The sequence below is a fragment of the Crocodylus porosus genome, unplaced genomic scaffold (genome assembly GCF_001723895.1).
Source record: "Crocodylus porosus isolate Cpor-Errol unplaced genomic scaffold, CroPor_comp1, whole genome shotgun sequence".
NCBI lineage: Eukaryota > Metazoa > Chordata > Crocodylia > Crocodylidae > Crocodylus > Crocodylus porosus.
Window position 1 is genome coordinate 364,228 of NW_017728944.1, and position 15,944 is coordinate 380,171.

Sequence of the window (15,944 nt, forward strand, 5' to 3'; positions counted from 1 at the left end):
TCTACCCCCCTTGGTCTGATCCTCACCAGCCAGGCTTTCTCAGAAGTAGCCCAGTGCTTAGCACAGCTGGACCCTACCAGTGTCTCCTTGCTCTCTGGTTCCTAGCCAGCCACAGCAGAGCCAATGATGGGGTGGGAGCCTCTTCATGCCCATGTTTCCTCTATGCCAGCTGCCTTTCCCCGTGCCAGGGGTTTCCCTTTACCCCTCCCCTGGCTCAAACTGCAGACTTGGAAAGGCAGGGGGTGGAAATGATGGGGATTTCTTGCTCTTCCCTTAAACTTCTCTGTGCTGTCTTCTTCCTCCTCCTCCTTCTCCTCCTCCAGCGGACCTCCTGGAGATCTAGAACGGGTACAGTGGTGTTGCTGGGAGCGCTGCTCATGCACTAATTCCATGGAGCGATTATGAGAGAGTGGGGATAAGTGTGGGGGGGGAGGGGGTGCAGGCCCTGCCCATGGGGAACTTGTGAGGCCAGGTTATGGGACCCATTGGACTTGACTGGGTAACCCACGCAGGCACAGCACAGTGGCTGGTGACCTGTCCCCATGCAGTGATGGAGGCTAGGGGGGCACAGGGCCCTCCATTCCAGTGGAGTCCTGATACACAAGGTGGTGGCCCCTGTTGTGAGTTACCCCCTACTGCAGACTCCATTGCACTCGGTGCATGAAACCAGCCTCCATCAATTACAGGATGCTGGGGATCCCATACACACAGGGGGTTCCTGCTCCCCTGGAGACACCCCAAAAGCATTGGTGAGCAGCAGTGGGCCTTTGCAGAAATGCCACTTCCTCTGCCTGCTCCCAGAACAGAGGCGACTCCTTGATGTTTAACCTCTCCGCTGTCCGACCCTCCCCCTTTGGCAGTTCACACTGGCCATGTCCCAGTTCAGACCCCCAGCCCTGCATGACTCCAACTTCACCTGGAGGAGCACATGCCAGGCCCCACAGGTCCAGGGTACATGCCTTCCAGCACTGAGGGGGAGGGGATCTCACATCTTCCATGGGGTCAGTGTCCCACCCAGCTGCCCTCTCTCTCATAATCGCCGCCAACCGCTAATACCATCCCTCAGCCAGCGTGCTGGGGAGGGAGCATCTGTTGCGTGTTCGTGTGGTTCTCACCATTGCTGTCATGGTCCGCACCATGGTGGACTTGGTGCTGGCTGCATCCCATGCCCCCCTCTGCCCTTTAACCTGTTTGTGAGACTTTCCAGACTAACTTGCCTGCCGTTCCTGGGTGCACCTGTGCCCCAGGCCCCCATCTTCCCCAGCACAGTCTACAGCATCTCTGTCTCTCCCCAGCCCAGGCCCAAGTAGCCTCATTCCAGTCCTGCCTCTGCCCTCTAGTACTGCTTGTGACAATGGCCTGCACTTTGGCCTGCCATGGGCCCTGGCAGCTGTGTTCAGACTTGGATCTCTGATGCCCACAACTGCTCTAACCCCTTAGCCCCAAGCACCTGAAAACATTAGAGACTGCATCCATTCCAGACTGACTTCCAGCCCATCCTCTCTGCCACCTGATATTGCTTATAGTGCCCAAGCCTAGGGTCACTTCTGTTCAGTGCAGGGATTATGTCTTGCCCTGTGCCCATAAGAATTTGGCCCCATGAGTCTAATCCATGCTCACAGAGCGTAACACGTATTCATGTCAGAGAAAGTGCTCGCCCTCCTGCTTGAGAGGCTGTTTTCTGTAAGCCACCCAGCTTGCTTTCAGGCACTCTGCGCTCAGGGCCTCTTTAGAGTAAGGCTCCACAGCCCCTCACTTGCACTTGAGGCCCAGAAGAGATTCCCCAGCCCCCCATGCTCTGAGCCCAGCAGCACATTCCTGCCTGCAGTCACTGCACTTCCATGGCTCCATTGTCCTCCACCCCATCTGTCCCAGCACGGCACGTCCATACCATTCTCACCACCAGCAGGACGCACTTGGCTGCTTTGTCCCAGCCTCTGTGGGGGGAAGAGGGGTTCCTCTTTGGTGTTTCAAGCTGTGTGTTCTTGCCTTCTCCCACATTTTCTTCTCCTGATTCCTTCCATGGTGGTGGCTGGGGTCTGGTGAACTTTGTGGTTCTGTAATGCAGGGGTATGTGGCCCCCTCATAGGCAGACAGAGGGACTTGGAGATCTGGGTAGGGAACCCTGCTACTCCCTTTCCCATGTGTGGGATCACCCCACCACAGTTCCTTTAAACCCCCCATTATCTTGGGGAAGCTGCTGCCTGTGGGCACAGGAACTTCCTGGGGTCTGAAGTTTCCTTCAATGGCTGCACAAGGGCCTGGCTATCATGGCCCTACAGTGCAATTGACAGGGATGCTTCTGATGGAGCCGGTATCCTCTGGAGCCATGGGCAGGACCCAGCCTTCATGAGGCTGTTGAGAAGTGTCCCTCTGCTCTACGGTCTCTTGCCCCACCCCACCACACTGACAGAACCCAGCTCAGCCCTCTGACCTGCTCTCCCTGTCTCTTGTGCCTTACAGATTCAACCAACAGTAGCTCCACTAAATCCAAGGTAAGAATCCCCAAGGGGACCCTTGAGCTCTGGGGAACCTCCAGCATCCCTGGACTCCCAGCTGCTAGCAATGGGAAGAGGAGAGGAACTGGGGACGGGGGAATGAACTGTATTGTTGCTAAAAACAGAGCCATTTTGGAGCTAAGGTCTAGCAAGCCCTGGTGCCTCCCAGTCCGGGGTCAGGATCTGCCTCCCACCCCACCAACTTGGGGCAGTGAGATGCGAGAGGCTGCAGGGTTTCTGATTATGCATTAAGAAGATGGGCCTGGGGTGCTTAATTGGGTCTTAGTAGTTTTAAGGTCACCTTGAAATTCACGGGGCAGCTAGCAGCATGGTCCAGTTGGTGGAGCATTGGGCTGGGCGTGAGGATGCCTGGATTCTAGTACAAGCTAATGCTGTCACTTAGCTTTGGGCAGGTTGCAGCTACTCTCTGCCTCAGTTTTCCCTTTCACCTCTTGTCTATTTGGTATCCAAGTTTCTTGGGCTAGGAGACAACTTGGCCAGTGTCTGAGCAGAGCAGCCCCTCCTACAGGTACTGAGTGAGGACTAAAGGCTCCACGGTGAGATCTGTAATTCTGATACTGTGTTTGCCTCTGTCAAGCTGGTAAAACTCAAGCTCTTCCTGGCTCCATTTGTTGGGGTTCTGCTGTGCAGTTAAGGCAACCTGACCCAGTCCTCCATTCCCAGGCCTGTCACAAGGCGCTATTGGTAGGGGCTAGTTTTTATCCAAAATGCAGTACTGCAGCAGGGGGCATATGGCTGTGGCCACTCATGTGTTGTGAGTGAAAGCATGGAGCTGAAGGCCTGCGTGTCCATCCCAGGGTGCTCCCATACAGAGAAGGGCCATACAGGGAAGGGTGGGGAAGCACAGTGCACAGATGGGATCTGCTTGGGCATTTTTACATGGTCTGTAGAGATGTGGTTGTGGTTGGTGGTCATGGTGCTAAGCCCCATGGTGCTTCCTCCAGCAGGGCTCGTGGGCATCCCGGAAGGATCTGTACCACAAGGAGATGCTCACCATCTCCTTCATCTCAGCTGTCAACCGCAAGAGGAAGAAGCGGAGAGAGGCCAAGCGCTTTGGGAGCAGCACGGATGATGACTCGGAGCATGAAGCCACCAAGGGCGCTGGCAAGGCTAGAGGTGAAGAGGCTCTGGGAGCAGAGAGGCACGGGGAGGCCGAGGAGGAAGAGGCTGAGGAGTCGCGGGACCATGATGCCCCTGGAGAGGCTGGTGTGGAGCCCGATGCTCGGAGCCGAGTGGGGCCAGAGGCTATGTGTCTGCAACAGGAAGGCCACTTGGAGGTGGGGCTGGTGGAGGCAGAGGGGCTGAAGGGGATGAAGATGGCCGTGGCTTTGCGGAGCAGTCCCGAGCCAGCACTGGATGCCAGGTCTATCGTGTCGGGTTACTCCACACTCTCCACCATCGACCGCAGCCTATGCTCCGAGGTGCAGTCGGTGGCTGAGAGCCGCGGCGAGGAGGCAGACGACGAACGCAGCGAGTTCAGCCACGTGGAGACAGACACAGAAAGCAGTTTCTTCCCAGGACGGGCAGGGGCACATGAGGGCCTGGGAGACGTGGCAGGGGTGGGGGTGAGCAGTGACAAGGATAGGCGGGCATCCTTCAGCTCCCGCCGCCTCATCCAGTGTGACACGCTGGCTCGCAAGCGGCTCCTGCGGCCTCGGCGGGACAGCAACTCCTCAGCCAAGGGTAGTACCGAGGCTCCCAGCTCCAGCTCCCGGGGCAGCCAGGAGTCCCTGCCACCCCTGGGAGCTGCAGCAGAGAAGCGAGGCGGCTGGGCCTCAGCCCGACCCTCACTGAGAGAGCAGCTCCGTCTGCGGCTGCGCGGCTCAGCCGATGACATGCTGGCTGTGCCAATGCGCCAGCCCCACTCCCCTGAGACAAGGCGCAAGAAGAGCAGCTGGCGGCGGCACACGGTGGTGGTGCCCGGTGGGCTCAAGGACCTCAACTTCAACGAGTGGAAGGAGCAGCGGGTGCCAGGCCAGGGCCTTGCTGATGGTGCCACCTCAGGGGCCAGGGGCGGTGCTGAGGGGCGGCCCCCGGAGGCAAGTGCCTCCTGCAAAGACCTACACAGGGACAACAAGGACTCGGGCCTCAGCAGCCTGGAGTCGACAAAGGCTAGGCCCTCCTCCTCCTCCTTGCTGGGGAACTCGGCACCGAGCCACCAGGGCGGTGCTGGGGAGCAGCAGCACAGTAAGGGCACTGAGGGGAACCTGGGTGACCGGGGCCCGGCTCCCAAGCGCACAGCTTCCTTGCGCTTCCACCAGTGTCTGTAACCGGCCCAGCACTCAGCCTGATGGTCCCTAGGCCCCTCTGCCTCCTCCCCCATGATGCCTGCGGCTGCAGTGGCTGAGGACCCCTCTGAGCTGGGCCTTGCCTGGACATGGGTCCCCATCATGTGGGGAGGTCGCGGTCATGGTCCTTGAGGCCAGGGGCAGCTTACCCCTTTTCTGTTTTACCCCTGTACTTCGAGCTTCACTCTCTGGCCTCAGGGCTTGGAGGCCTGGAGACACCCTGTTTCCCTGCTCCAGCCCTCCCATCCTGGGTGCTTGGGTCACTGTTTAATTTAATGACTTCCCCCACTCCCGTTTTGTATTTAATTGTGCTCCATGTAGAGCTGCTTTTATTTAATCTGTTTCCCGATTTTGAACCTCTTCTGTACCACCTCCCCCCACCTTCAGCTGCACCTCCCCACCTGGAAAATTTCCAGGCCCAGCCTTCTCTAGTCCCGATCCTGCTATGGATGGCAACCTTTGGACCTGGGATTGGCCCACTCTTGAGCGGTCACCCCCAAGAAGCGTTTGAGCTCCCTTCAGGCCCTGTGCGGCACTGACGGTTTTCCTGAGCTTCCAGACCCAACCCTGTCCCTAACTCCTCATGGGCGTGAGACGCCAGCCCCCACCTTGAGAGCACTTGCTTTGTGGCTGGGGGAGGGAGGATATGTGTGTTTACCTGAGGCTGTTGCTAGTGCCCTGTGGCCACTTGCCAACCTGTTTTGCTCTTCCTCCGGGTTGTGCTGGTGCCAGGGGGTCCTGGCCACGGCTCCATGGCATCATGCTCTTGCAGGTTCCCCTCAATCCTGGTCACAGAAAATGCTCGCTGCATAAATGCTGCTGAGGAGCAAGGAAATGTCGAGCAGCTGTAGAGAGAGGCCTTTAGGCACCTTCATCCATGCCCACCCTATGGCCAGTGCAGAGAGGGTCCCCACCTTTCCAGAGCCCTGGCCCTAGTTGGGCACGGAAACTGAGGGGGGGATGTGTGGGGGGGAGAGCGTAGGCATGGAGCTGTGACAGCTGTAGCAAAGACCCTCCCCACACATCCGTCTCCTTCCAGCAGTCAGGAGGGACTGGCAGCATTTGCATTGTGCTGCCCAGGTGCCAGGATGATGGGCACAAAACCAGGCAGCCAGGCTGGGGACTGGAGAGCAGAGACGGAGCTGGTAGCTGGCTCTCCGTCTGCCCCGGCCACAGTCTGTTCAGCTCAGAGCTCTTGTGGGCATGCATGCACTACAGGCCAAAGGCATCACTGCAGCTGGGCGGGCATCACAGCCACCAGTGTGCCGGCCCCATGGACCTGAGGTTGTTGGTATGGGCTAACGTTTGTGGTGCTGCATCTCTGCTGTGAGTGCACTCCTTGCTGGCCCGGTGACACCTACCCCTGGCTGCAGGGATCTCTCTCAGCCTGGCTCTTGCTACAACTATTTGGGTAGGGGCACAGTGACACCTGGTGGCTGCTGAGGTGAATGACAGGCCTGGCTGCTTGGGTGCCAACTCCTGTCAGGTACCTGTGCTGAACCATTGGACCTGGGGTTCATTCCCCTTCTCACACTGATCCCTGTTGTGTGAGGAGCTGCTGCTAGCCACCGTGGCTGAAGCCTGGCAGTGCCGTGGCCAGAGGACGGCAGCTTCCCCACGTGGACTCATGACAGCTGCAGCTCAGTGGCCTGGGGGGGGGTGGTGAAAACTGCCCCACAATTGGGGCAAGAGCTGGGTCCTCCTGGAAGCAAGCAGCCAGCCTGGAGTCAGGCGTATCTTGGTAGGGTGTCAGTACAGGGCCTTGGCACTAGCTGGGTTCTGCACAGCCATTTGATGGAGGCAGAGCAAGCCGGGGGACAGCACTTAGCAGAGTCCTTTCATCAGCCAGAGACAGGTAGATCTGTGCCCTCACTCCTGAGTATCGTGTGCATTCCCTCTGGCCCCCTTGTCAAACCAGGTGGGAAAAGCGGTGAGGGCGGGTGGGCACCATCCTGTCTGGGGTAGCCCAGGCTGCAGCACTGGCTTCAGCAAAGTGCAGAGGCACAACGGCTACCCTGTGCTGGCTTCTCTGGGTCAGGTGAGCAACAGACACTTTCCCCATGGGATGGGAGGAGGAGGTGGCCTCTGCTCAGCCTTGTGCCCCCTCCTCCCCATTGTGTGCTGGGTGTGGGATTCTTCTCACTCCCTCCTCAATCTGTGGTGCATGGCCTGTTTCACTCCCAGGTCTCCTAAGGGCCTGAGCTTCCAGCATGGGATCAGTGCTCTTGCTAGGAGCCCAGTCGCCCTCAGTGTGCGTACCACACTTGGCACCGCAGCTGTGGGGAGAAGTGGTTAGCATGGCTGCCTGTTAAAATCAGAGTCATGTTAACATGGGCCACTGCCTGGGAAGGCTGGTCCAGGGCCCTGCTGCATCTGCAGCACTTGGGGAACGCTGCATGGGCTCTCACGAGTGAGGCATACCCAGGAGGCAGGCCCTGCTCTGTGCAGAGCTGCATATCCTGAACAGACATGGAGCAGGGAGGTTGTAGGACAGCAAAGCCTGCAGCAGGTATCTCTGAGCCCAGCAAGAATAGCCATGGCTTGGCTCTCTGGCTCCCCACTCAGCCCTTGCAGAGACCACCCCATCTTCCCAGATGCTTAAGCCCTGCCAGGAAGGGCATGTCCACTGTGCTGGTGCTCCTGCTCACCTCCCACCAGGCTTTTTATCCATAACCCTTTTAAGTTGATGTAGCTTCAGCAAATGTGGCCCTGCCCCTTCCTGCCTGTCATTTCTAACTCCCTGTCCCCTCCTGCTCACCCAGCAGCAAGAAACACCCTTGTCTGCATTTCATTTAATCTCAAAAGCACTGTGGCAAATAAGGTGTGATGCAGCCACCAGTGGGGTGGACCACAGCAGCTGTGCAGTTTGGGATAGGAAGGGATTATTACCATATCCAGTGGTGACTGCCCACCGAGGGCTTCCGCTAGGTAAGGATCTTACGTAAACTGGAATTCGGTGACCATTATGCAGCCTTGCATGTGCAAAAAAGAATAAAAGTGCCATAGAAGAGCTAACTGCAGGAGTTCGGGGCCTCATGTCTCAGTGTCAGGAGAACCAAAATGGACTTTGGCAAACTTGTCCCAGAGAACTGGATCCATAGGGCGGGGGGTGATTGTTTCCCCCCCACCCCCATGCCAACTTCTAACCAAGCACGTAGACTCGCCCATTGTGCTGTGCAGTCGTCAGCAATTTTCCCTCCTTGAAAATGGTAAGCTCCGTTCTTCCACTGCTCCCTAGCCACAGCACAAATTTCTGTTTTTCCACCCCAAACGTGACATTAAACCAAAATCCAATACGTCCTCTGTGTTTAGGAAACACGCTGCGCCAACTGTAGCCTAATGTCTGGCGATTGTCTTAATGAACTAGGGTACTGTCTCTCTGGAGTGAAAGTCTAGCCCCCCCTCTCCATGGGGCCAGAGTTCAACTGAAACCTGTACATAGAAATAATGTCATGCTACAACTTCCACTACAAACTGCAGCCATTCCAATGAGGCCTTGTGTGGGGGGGTGGGAAGAGGGGATTAAAAAAAAAAAAAAAGAAAGAATGGATGGAAATGTTACTCCAGTTATGCATTGTTCTCATATTTTATGCAAATATTTGCTGTAAAGGTTTTTTTTTCCCCCCTCTTTTTTTTGTAAATATTGTCTTTAAATGTGTAACATATTACAAAGAATTTATAAGGATTTTTTAAGAAGTTTTGCTCATTTAAAAGAAAAAAGACACAAAGTGCTGTAACAGTGTTGACTTTTTAAAAAAAAACAAACAAACCTCTCTGCATGTGTATTTTTTGCCCTTGATGTGTTGTCCAAGGTTGGCTATATATTCGGTATATGCAAAATGAAAAAGGAAAAAAAAAAAGCGCCAAACAACCAAACAAAAAAAGAACTTGCTTTGGAAATCGCCCTCTCAGACGTATAGTTATATATATGTTGGAAATAAACTGGTTATTCAAAGAGACTTACTGGTTTTATTGGCAAGGCCAACTGGGTTAAGAGCTCTTGGCTGCTAACATGTCCTGCATTTTTATTTTTTGTGCACCTGGGGGCAGGGGCCTTCTGCCTTTGCCTCCAGGTGAGCCATGTGCATTGGAGACAGGCTCTTGGGCCAGGGGAGGTAGTTAATTGAATTCAGGCAGAAGGCAGTGTGAATGTGGACCTTATAGACTTAACTAAATCAGAGCTTTATAAGTAAAAGCTTACTTCAATAGATGCTGTGAAGGGACTGCCTTGAGTTAGATCAGTAATTCTCAACCTGGGGGAAAGAGGGTTCATGGCACCCTGGGGTGCTGTACGGTCCTTTTAAGGATGCTATGGGGTATCCACAGTAGCACTGTTAGGTATACTAACACCTACATGTGCTTTATAAGTTAAATGCAAAGCTTTCAAAAAGGAGTCAAATAGTGTCCAATACATTCTGCCCTGCTGCAGGCTCAGTGCTTTCCAACAGAAGGATTGCTCTAGTATTTTTAATTTTCAAAAAAGAAAAAAAAAACTGAGTGACATCAGGTTTTTGAAAGAGGGGGCAGCTGAATACAGGAGAGTTATGGAGAGGTGTTTGGCCTTTGAGAAGCTGAGAACCACTGGGCTAGGCTGCCCAGAGGCTGGAGCATTAGTGTTAGCCCCCTCAATACTCCTGTGATAAAATTATGGTCCCCCCATCTCAGTATAGTCTCAGTGACACCCACAAGACTCCTTGCAGAAGGAAAGGCTGTAGGGGAGGCTCTAGGTGTGTTTAAGAGCCACCATGGATGACTGAAACCTGAAAGGCTTTTATGCTGCCTGGTCACCTTATCATCACTGATGCTCCTTGCACACTCCCACAGTGACAGGGCTGGCTCTTCACTCCCCACTACAGGGGAGCTGTTTTCATTGCCCTGTGGCAGAAGCTGCATGTTGGATTTTTTTTGTGGTTTTTTTTTTTTTGGGGTGGGGTGGGGTGGGGAAGGGGTGAGCATGATAGTTGTCTTCCAAGCCCTCAAGAGAAGAAGCCCAGCAAAGATGGCTGTGGCTAAGGGAGGGCACCCTGGGACTGGCTTGGTGGAGCAGCGTGGATGGCAGTAGGGGAGTGAAGCAGGTGGAGAGTAGGGCTTGACTTGGGGAAAGGAGCTTTAGGCTTCTAACCTCCACTCAGGCCCCAATGCCCATGCCTTGAAGAACCCACGAAGCCAGCAGCACATTGGTCAAGGTGTTCATACCACAGTAACTAGCACCATATTCATCTTTAAGGGATGCTTAGGTATAGGAGGACCAAAAAATGCCAGTCTGGTTTGTGTGTGTGTTGCAGGGGGATGGTCCCCTGCACCCTACCCATTTCATCGCTGCCTCTCCCCATGCCCCCACCCCTCACTGGGGGAGGGTGGAATGAAAAGCAATTCGTGATAACAATAAATTTCCAGTAGAGCCCAACACCAAGCTTGTTAAAGACAGCAGCACTTTCCAATCCTGATGGTCTCCTATGTAATCACCCTTCCCATCTAATGGGATATTATCCATAGGGAGAAAAATCCAGGGGTCCTTGTGCTCCTCAGTCCCTTGACCAAAAGGACCCAGAGATATTAAGTGCTGGTGCAACACAGTAAGAATCATAGAAAATGAGGGTTGGAAGGGACCTCAGGAGGTCATCTAGTCCAACCCCCTGCTCAAAGCAGGACCATCCCCAACTAGATTATCCCAACCAAGTCTTTGTCTACCCAGATCTTAAAAATCTCCAAGAAAGGAGATTGCACAACCTCTCTGGGTTACCTGTTCCAGTGCTTAACCACCCTCCCAGTGAGAGAGTTTTTTTTCCCAATATCTAACCTAAACTTCTCTTGCTGCAACTTGAGACCATTGCTCCTTGTTCTGTCATCTTCCACCACTGAGAATAGTCCAGCTCCATCATCCTTGGAGCCCCCCCTTCAGGTAGTTGAAGGATGCTATTAAATCCTCTCTCAATCTCCTCTTCTCTAGACTAAATAAGCCCTCAGTCTTTCCTCATAAATCATATGCCCCAGCCCCCTCACCATTTTTTTCACTTTCCACTGGGTGCTCTCCAATTTGTCCACATCCCTTCTGTAATGGGGTGCCGAAAACTGGACACAGTACTCCAGATGTGGCCTCACCAGTGCCAAATAGAGGGGAATAATCACTTCCTTTAATTTGCTGGCAATGCTCCTACCAGTGGTGTCCAGTATGCCATTAGCCTTCTTCAGAACAAGGGCTCACTGCTTCATCTTATTGTCCAACGTAACCCCCAGGTCCTTTTCTGCAGAGCTGCTGCTTAGCCAGTCAGTCCCCAGCCTGTACTGATGTATGGGATTGTTCCATCCTAAGTGCAGGACTTTGCAGTTCTTCTTATTGACCCTCATGAGATAGCTTTTGGTCCAGTCGTCCAATTTGTCTAAGTCTCTCTGTCTCCTAGCCCTACCCACCAGTGTATCTACTACTCCCTCCGAGCTTGGTGTCATCTGCAAAGTTGCTGAGGGTGTACTCTGTGCCATCTTCCAGGTTGATGATGAAGATCCTGAACACAACCAGCCCCAGGACTGACCTTGGGGGCACTCTACTTGATACCTGCTGCTAATTAGACATCAAGCCATTGATTAGTACCCTTTGAGCCTGATAGAAACCCAGCCTTCTATCTACCTTATGGTCCATGCATTCAGCCCAAATGTCTTTAGCTTCCTTGTGAGAATGCTGTGAGCAACGGTATCAAAAGTTACGTGACCTAAGAGAAAGGGTGAGGGTTCACAGGACATCCTGCCAAGCCTCACCCATAAATGAATTCCTGCCCATTTAGGCACAATGATAGGAACAGAACCAGCCCACATCTCTTGCAGCTTTCAGCCAAACAACCGGGGGGGGCAACTGGGCCTGCAGGACTGTGCACTGAATTGTGGCTGTACCCACATCCCTGTAACAACACCTGGATGCTAAGCCCACAGCAAGGCTGCCATGATGCTGTGATGGGGCATCTACTCCCCCGCCTCCTCCACTTTCCATGGAAACATTGCTGCTGACAAGGAAACAAAAGACCAAACCCTCCAGAAACGCGATGGCATAGAGGAAAAAAAAAGTGTTTTATTAAAGCCAGACACTCCAATAGAAAAAAGAAAGAGGGTTGGGAGAGTGGGGGGAAATAAAGGAAAGGGGGAAAGAAAAATAAAAAAGCAACCCTTTGTCATTTGGAATTTTCAATTACAATGATCACATTTCTCACAGAAATATCCATGGCATCCATATAGTTTATACATAGAACTACTCTACAGACAGAAGCTGGAGGAGATTTACAAAAACGTACAGAGTCCAGACCTGGCCTTCAGAGCCCGCTCGGGCATAGATATAGGATTTGTCTTTTTTTTTTGTTTCTTTTTTTTATTTTTTAAAACAGTTCACAATAAAATTCATGCTAAAGAGACACATGACCTCGTAGAAACCCCAAAACAGCAGCTAAAGAGTTTGTTTTTTGTTATTTTTTTTGTCCTTTTCATTTTTTTAACCTTTTTTAAACAACATAGAGACACGTACAGCAAAGCGCGGCATGCAGTGGCGGCAGCTTCTCTGCGGAGACATGCATAATGCGGGCGGTGCTTTTATTTTGAAAGTCATTTGTTAATGTTTTTAAACAGTTTTTTCTTGTTCTAAAAGACGGCATAAAGTAGGTTTTGTTTTGTTGTTGGTTTTTTTTTTTGCTTGTCTTAGCAAACGCCCTAGGATTGTTGTTCCCACAACAGTTGAGTGATGCCATGAAAATGACAGACACGCACACACGCACACGCACGCTCACGTAGGAAACTAGTCTGATCGCCAACAAGAGGGGTGGGAAATAACCCAACGGAAATGAATTGCAAAAATCAGTGCCTGTCTCCTGACCCACCCCTGACTCCCCCAACCACAGAGCTGTACAGAGCACCATCTCCCAGCAGCGTGATGGAGAACTGCACTATTGGGCAAGAATGGCCCCAGTGTCTCTGGTGCACGCCCTGCTAATACCAGTGCACAGACGGAGCATCAGTTCAACGCAGTTGGCTGAATCCAAATTAAACTGATTGAAACTAGCGCAACTCTGGGGCAGATGGTCACAGGCCCCAACAGGAACGCAGTGCCCTGCCCCAACATGGTCTTGGTGTGGCTCACCTCAGTTTGGTTCAACTGATGCCAGGTCCCACAGGGACACTCCTAAGCTGTTTTCAGCTTGTTGCTTCTTTGCTGAGTACCAGGGCTGGTCTGCATAGAGATGCTGGGATGTAGGCCATCAGGGCATGAAGCCATGTGTGAAGGGAGTGTGCTGCCTTTCTGTGCACACTCAAGGCATCTGCATGGGAAGCTACTGTGAATTCACACGTGAGCTGCCTGTATGCCAGCTTCCCCATGCAGATCAGACCATGGCTACTTCCTTCCTGAGGGAAGCCAACTCAAGAGACCTCACGCTGAGTTCATCTTAAGGCAGTGGGAGTGGCACTGGCCTAAATGAACCGGTGTCAGAAACACCTCTCATGACAGCAGAGCTGTGTTTGGAGACCAGGCCTTAATACAAGGGCCAGGGATATTACGGTGGGATATTACGGTGGAATGGATATTACAGTCCTCCCCCACCCAGGCCAACTACAATTGGTGAGCAAAAAGCCTGATCTGCCTCTCCCTGGAACCATCACACAACGTGGGTGTGAAACACGACTGCCCTGGACCAGCTGCATTTCACAATCTGTTTGCACAAAAGAAAGTGACTGCTCAGGAGGGCAGGACACAACCTAGGCACTGGGGCTCCTCCCACCAGCAAGACCCATCCCTATTCTCACGTGGGGAGGCTTGGGAGGGTCCAGGGCTCCTGTCTAATCCCTAGCAACCGTTATCAGGTGGATGACACAGCACATGGCACTGCCCTCCCACAGGCACTTGTCCCGTGGCCAGTGGGGTGACTGCTTTTGGTACAAGCGAGGAAGGCTGTTAGCCAGTGGGTGGGACGGGACAGGAGGACACCACCTCCCCGAGAAGCTGCGGCTTTGCTACAATATTTCACTTTGGTACCAATAAAAAAAGAGTTAATGCTTCAAGTTACTTCTATTGCTGAGAGGAAGGAGCCATTCCCTTCCCTGTGTCATACAATACTGTCTGCGTTGCAGCCCCTGGAGTTGGGCTAGCTAGGAAGGATGGGGTGGCGGGGGGAGCGGGGGCGGTGTGACACCTGCCCTGCATCTGAGCAGATGCCCACTCTGACCAGGCAGGGAGCTAGGGGTGGTGAGGATTGCCAAGTCCAGACCCCATGCCCAATGGTCACTGGATGCCGGTCCACAGGGCTGCTACCACCCACACCAAGGTGGGTGTGCCAGGCTGGTGTGGAGATGCTGCTTCCTGCTCTGAGGGGCTGCTCTCCATAGTCACAGGAGGGGGATGAATCCCTCAGTGACCAGAGGCCCCTGCAGTGTTTGCTTTCAAAGCCGGCTATGGGTGGGGTGCCAGGAGTGAGCCTGGAGCTGGGCCTTTCTTGTTACCTAGAGGCCAGGCTGAAGCCTCTGCTTATCCACTTCAGACTGAAGAAAAAAAAGGGAGCTCTGTGGCTCTGATCCAGCCACACAGCAGTGGCATGCTCAGAGCAGGTCAGGGTGTGCTGGCTCAAAGATGGACCTAGGATCCCCTGGAGCCTGGGCAGAGGTGAAAGCAGCCCTGCTCTGGGGAAGGGACTGGACTGTATCCAGGTTAGGGTGAGGGAGGGGCTGCAGTGGGAATGTAAAGTATCTCTAAAACAGTCACACCCTCTCAAGAGGGGCAGGGGCAGCTCCTTCCCCTCCCTAACAGCCCTGCTGGGCCCCTCCATGGGACATGCCCTTTTCATGCCTCCTTTCCTTTCCCTCTCCTCCTGAGCAGGGAAAAGTGCAGACCCCACAGCCCACCCTGTGTCTGACCTCCTGCCCCGCAGAGCTTGCATAGACAGACTTCCAAGCTGAGATGCCCTAAGCATCCCAAGGGTGTTAGACACCCAGATCCCACCACAGCTCAATAGCATTTGAGTGCCTAAATCCTTTGTGCTCCTCAGAGGAAGCACCGCCTTAAGGGCCAATGGGTTTTAGGAATTGCATGCTGGGAACTGGTTGGGTTCAATGCCAAGCAGCACCCAGGCTTGGTGTCCTACAGCACGACAGGGGGCTCAAGGCAGAGATGTTTCTGCCCCTTCCCTGTGGTACTCAGTGCACTGAATAAACAGCAAGAGGGTGTAGAAGGAACTTACGGTCTCTTGGCTCCCCCACATCTATCCACACATAGCGAGAAGAAGAGGGGAAAGACAGCTTGACATGGCAGAGTTAGATCCTGTTCTTGGGCACTGAAGCCAGAAGATTTGGTGCTTCCCATGCTCCCTTGCCATGACAGCACAGGGACAGAGAGGTCCCACCAAGTCCATGGCATGTGGATGAAGAACAGGAGCAGATGGAGCTCTTGCCAGGATGGCCCGTAGCTAGAGGCAGGTCCCTGCACTACAGAGCCAAGCTCCACCAACACAACACTGTATCCCAAGACACCCTCGCCCCTCCAGCACCTTTTAAAAGGAGTTCATTGCAGCAGCTTCTGTCCATTGGCCTTTGCTCTTGATTGGCATATCATAAAACCACCTCTTTTCGCAAGCCGCTGTCTCTTAGTAGAGCCAATGCAAGGATAACCCCTGTCCAGACATGACAGGGCTCCTACAGCCCCGGCTGTGCTCCCTGGGTCTTAACTTACAGGTCTTAAGCTGCAGAGATTCCCCAATTCAAGCCCACCCAGATGTTCAACATCACCCACAGATGAATGCCAGGGCAAGGCTGGTGGCTATGCCTGGGGCCACACACTCCTCTCCCACCATGCACACAAAGGGGAAAGAGACAGGGAGGGGAGGGCTGGAGGAAGAGGGAAGGAAAGGAATGGAAACACAATGTGAGCTTAGCGTGAGGGGCAAAGGTCTTCTACGAACCTGACCAACTCTCCATCACAAGGAGCTACAATTTAACCAGGGAAGAAAATCTGCCCTACCCCCACCCCCTATATACCAGACATGAAGAGATTTCTTTTATTTCTTTTTTTAAATATTTATATATATATATTTATATTACGTATATTATATATATATAATATGTAAATATATTTTTAAAACAATATAAAATGTTAAGACACTTCACTTAAATGTAA

General features: G+C 53.2%; 1 protein-coding gene and 1 long non-coding RNA gene across 4 annotated transcripts in view; one reads left to right on the forward strand and one right to left on the reverse strand.

Moving 5' to 3' along the window:
- ARHGAP23 (Rho GTPase activating protein 23) overlaps window positions 1–7,799 on the forward strand; it is a 116,199-nt gene extending 108,400 nt beyond the window's left edge. For 2 of the 3 annotated variants that reach the window (XM_019550248.1, XM_019550250.1), the window contains 2 exons: window positions 2,464–2,495; window positions 3,464–7,799. In XM_019550248.1, coding sequence (XP_019405793.1) covers window positions 2,464–2,495; window positions 3,464–4,789 — 1,358 coding nt within the window. In that variant the 3' untranslated portion in view covers window positions 4,790–7,799. The remainder of the gene's footprint in view (window positions 1–2,463; window positions 2,496–3,463) is intronic. The other variant, XM_019550249.1, reaches the window with a different exon arrangement.
- LOC109320245 overlaps window positions 1–15,938 on the reverse strand; it is a 24,142-nt gene extending 8,204 nt beyond the window's left edge. Inside the window, exon 1 of the long non-coding RNA XR_002103756.1 lies at window positions 13,546–15,938. This is a non-coding gene — a long non-coding RNA (uncharacterized LOC109320245). The remainder of the gene's footprint in view (window positions 1–13,545) is intronic.
- Between the last annotated feature and the right edge of the window lie 6 nt (window positions 15,939–15,944).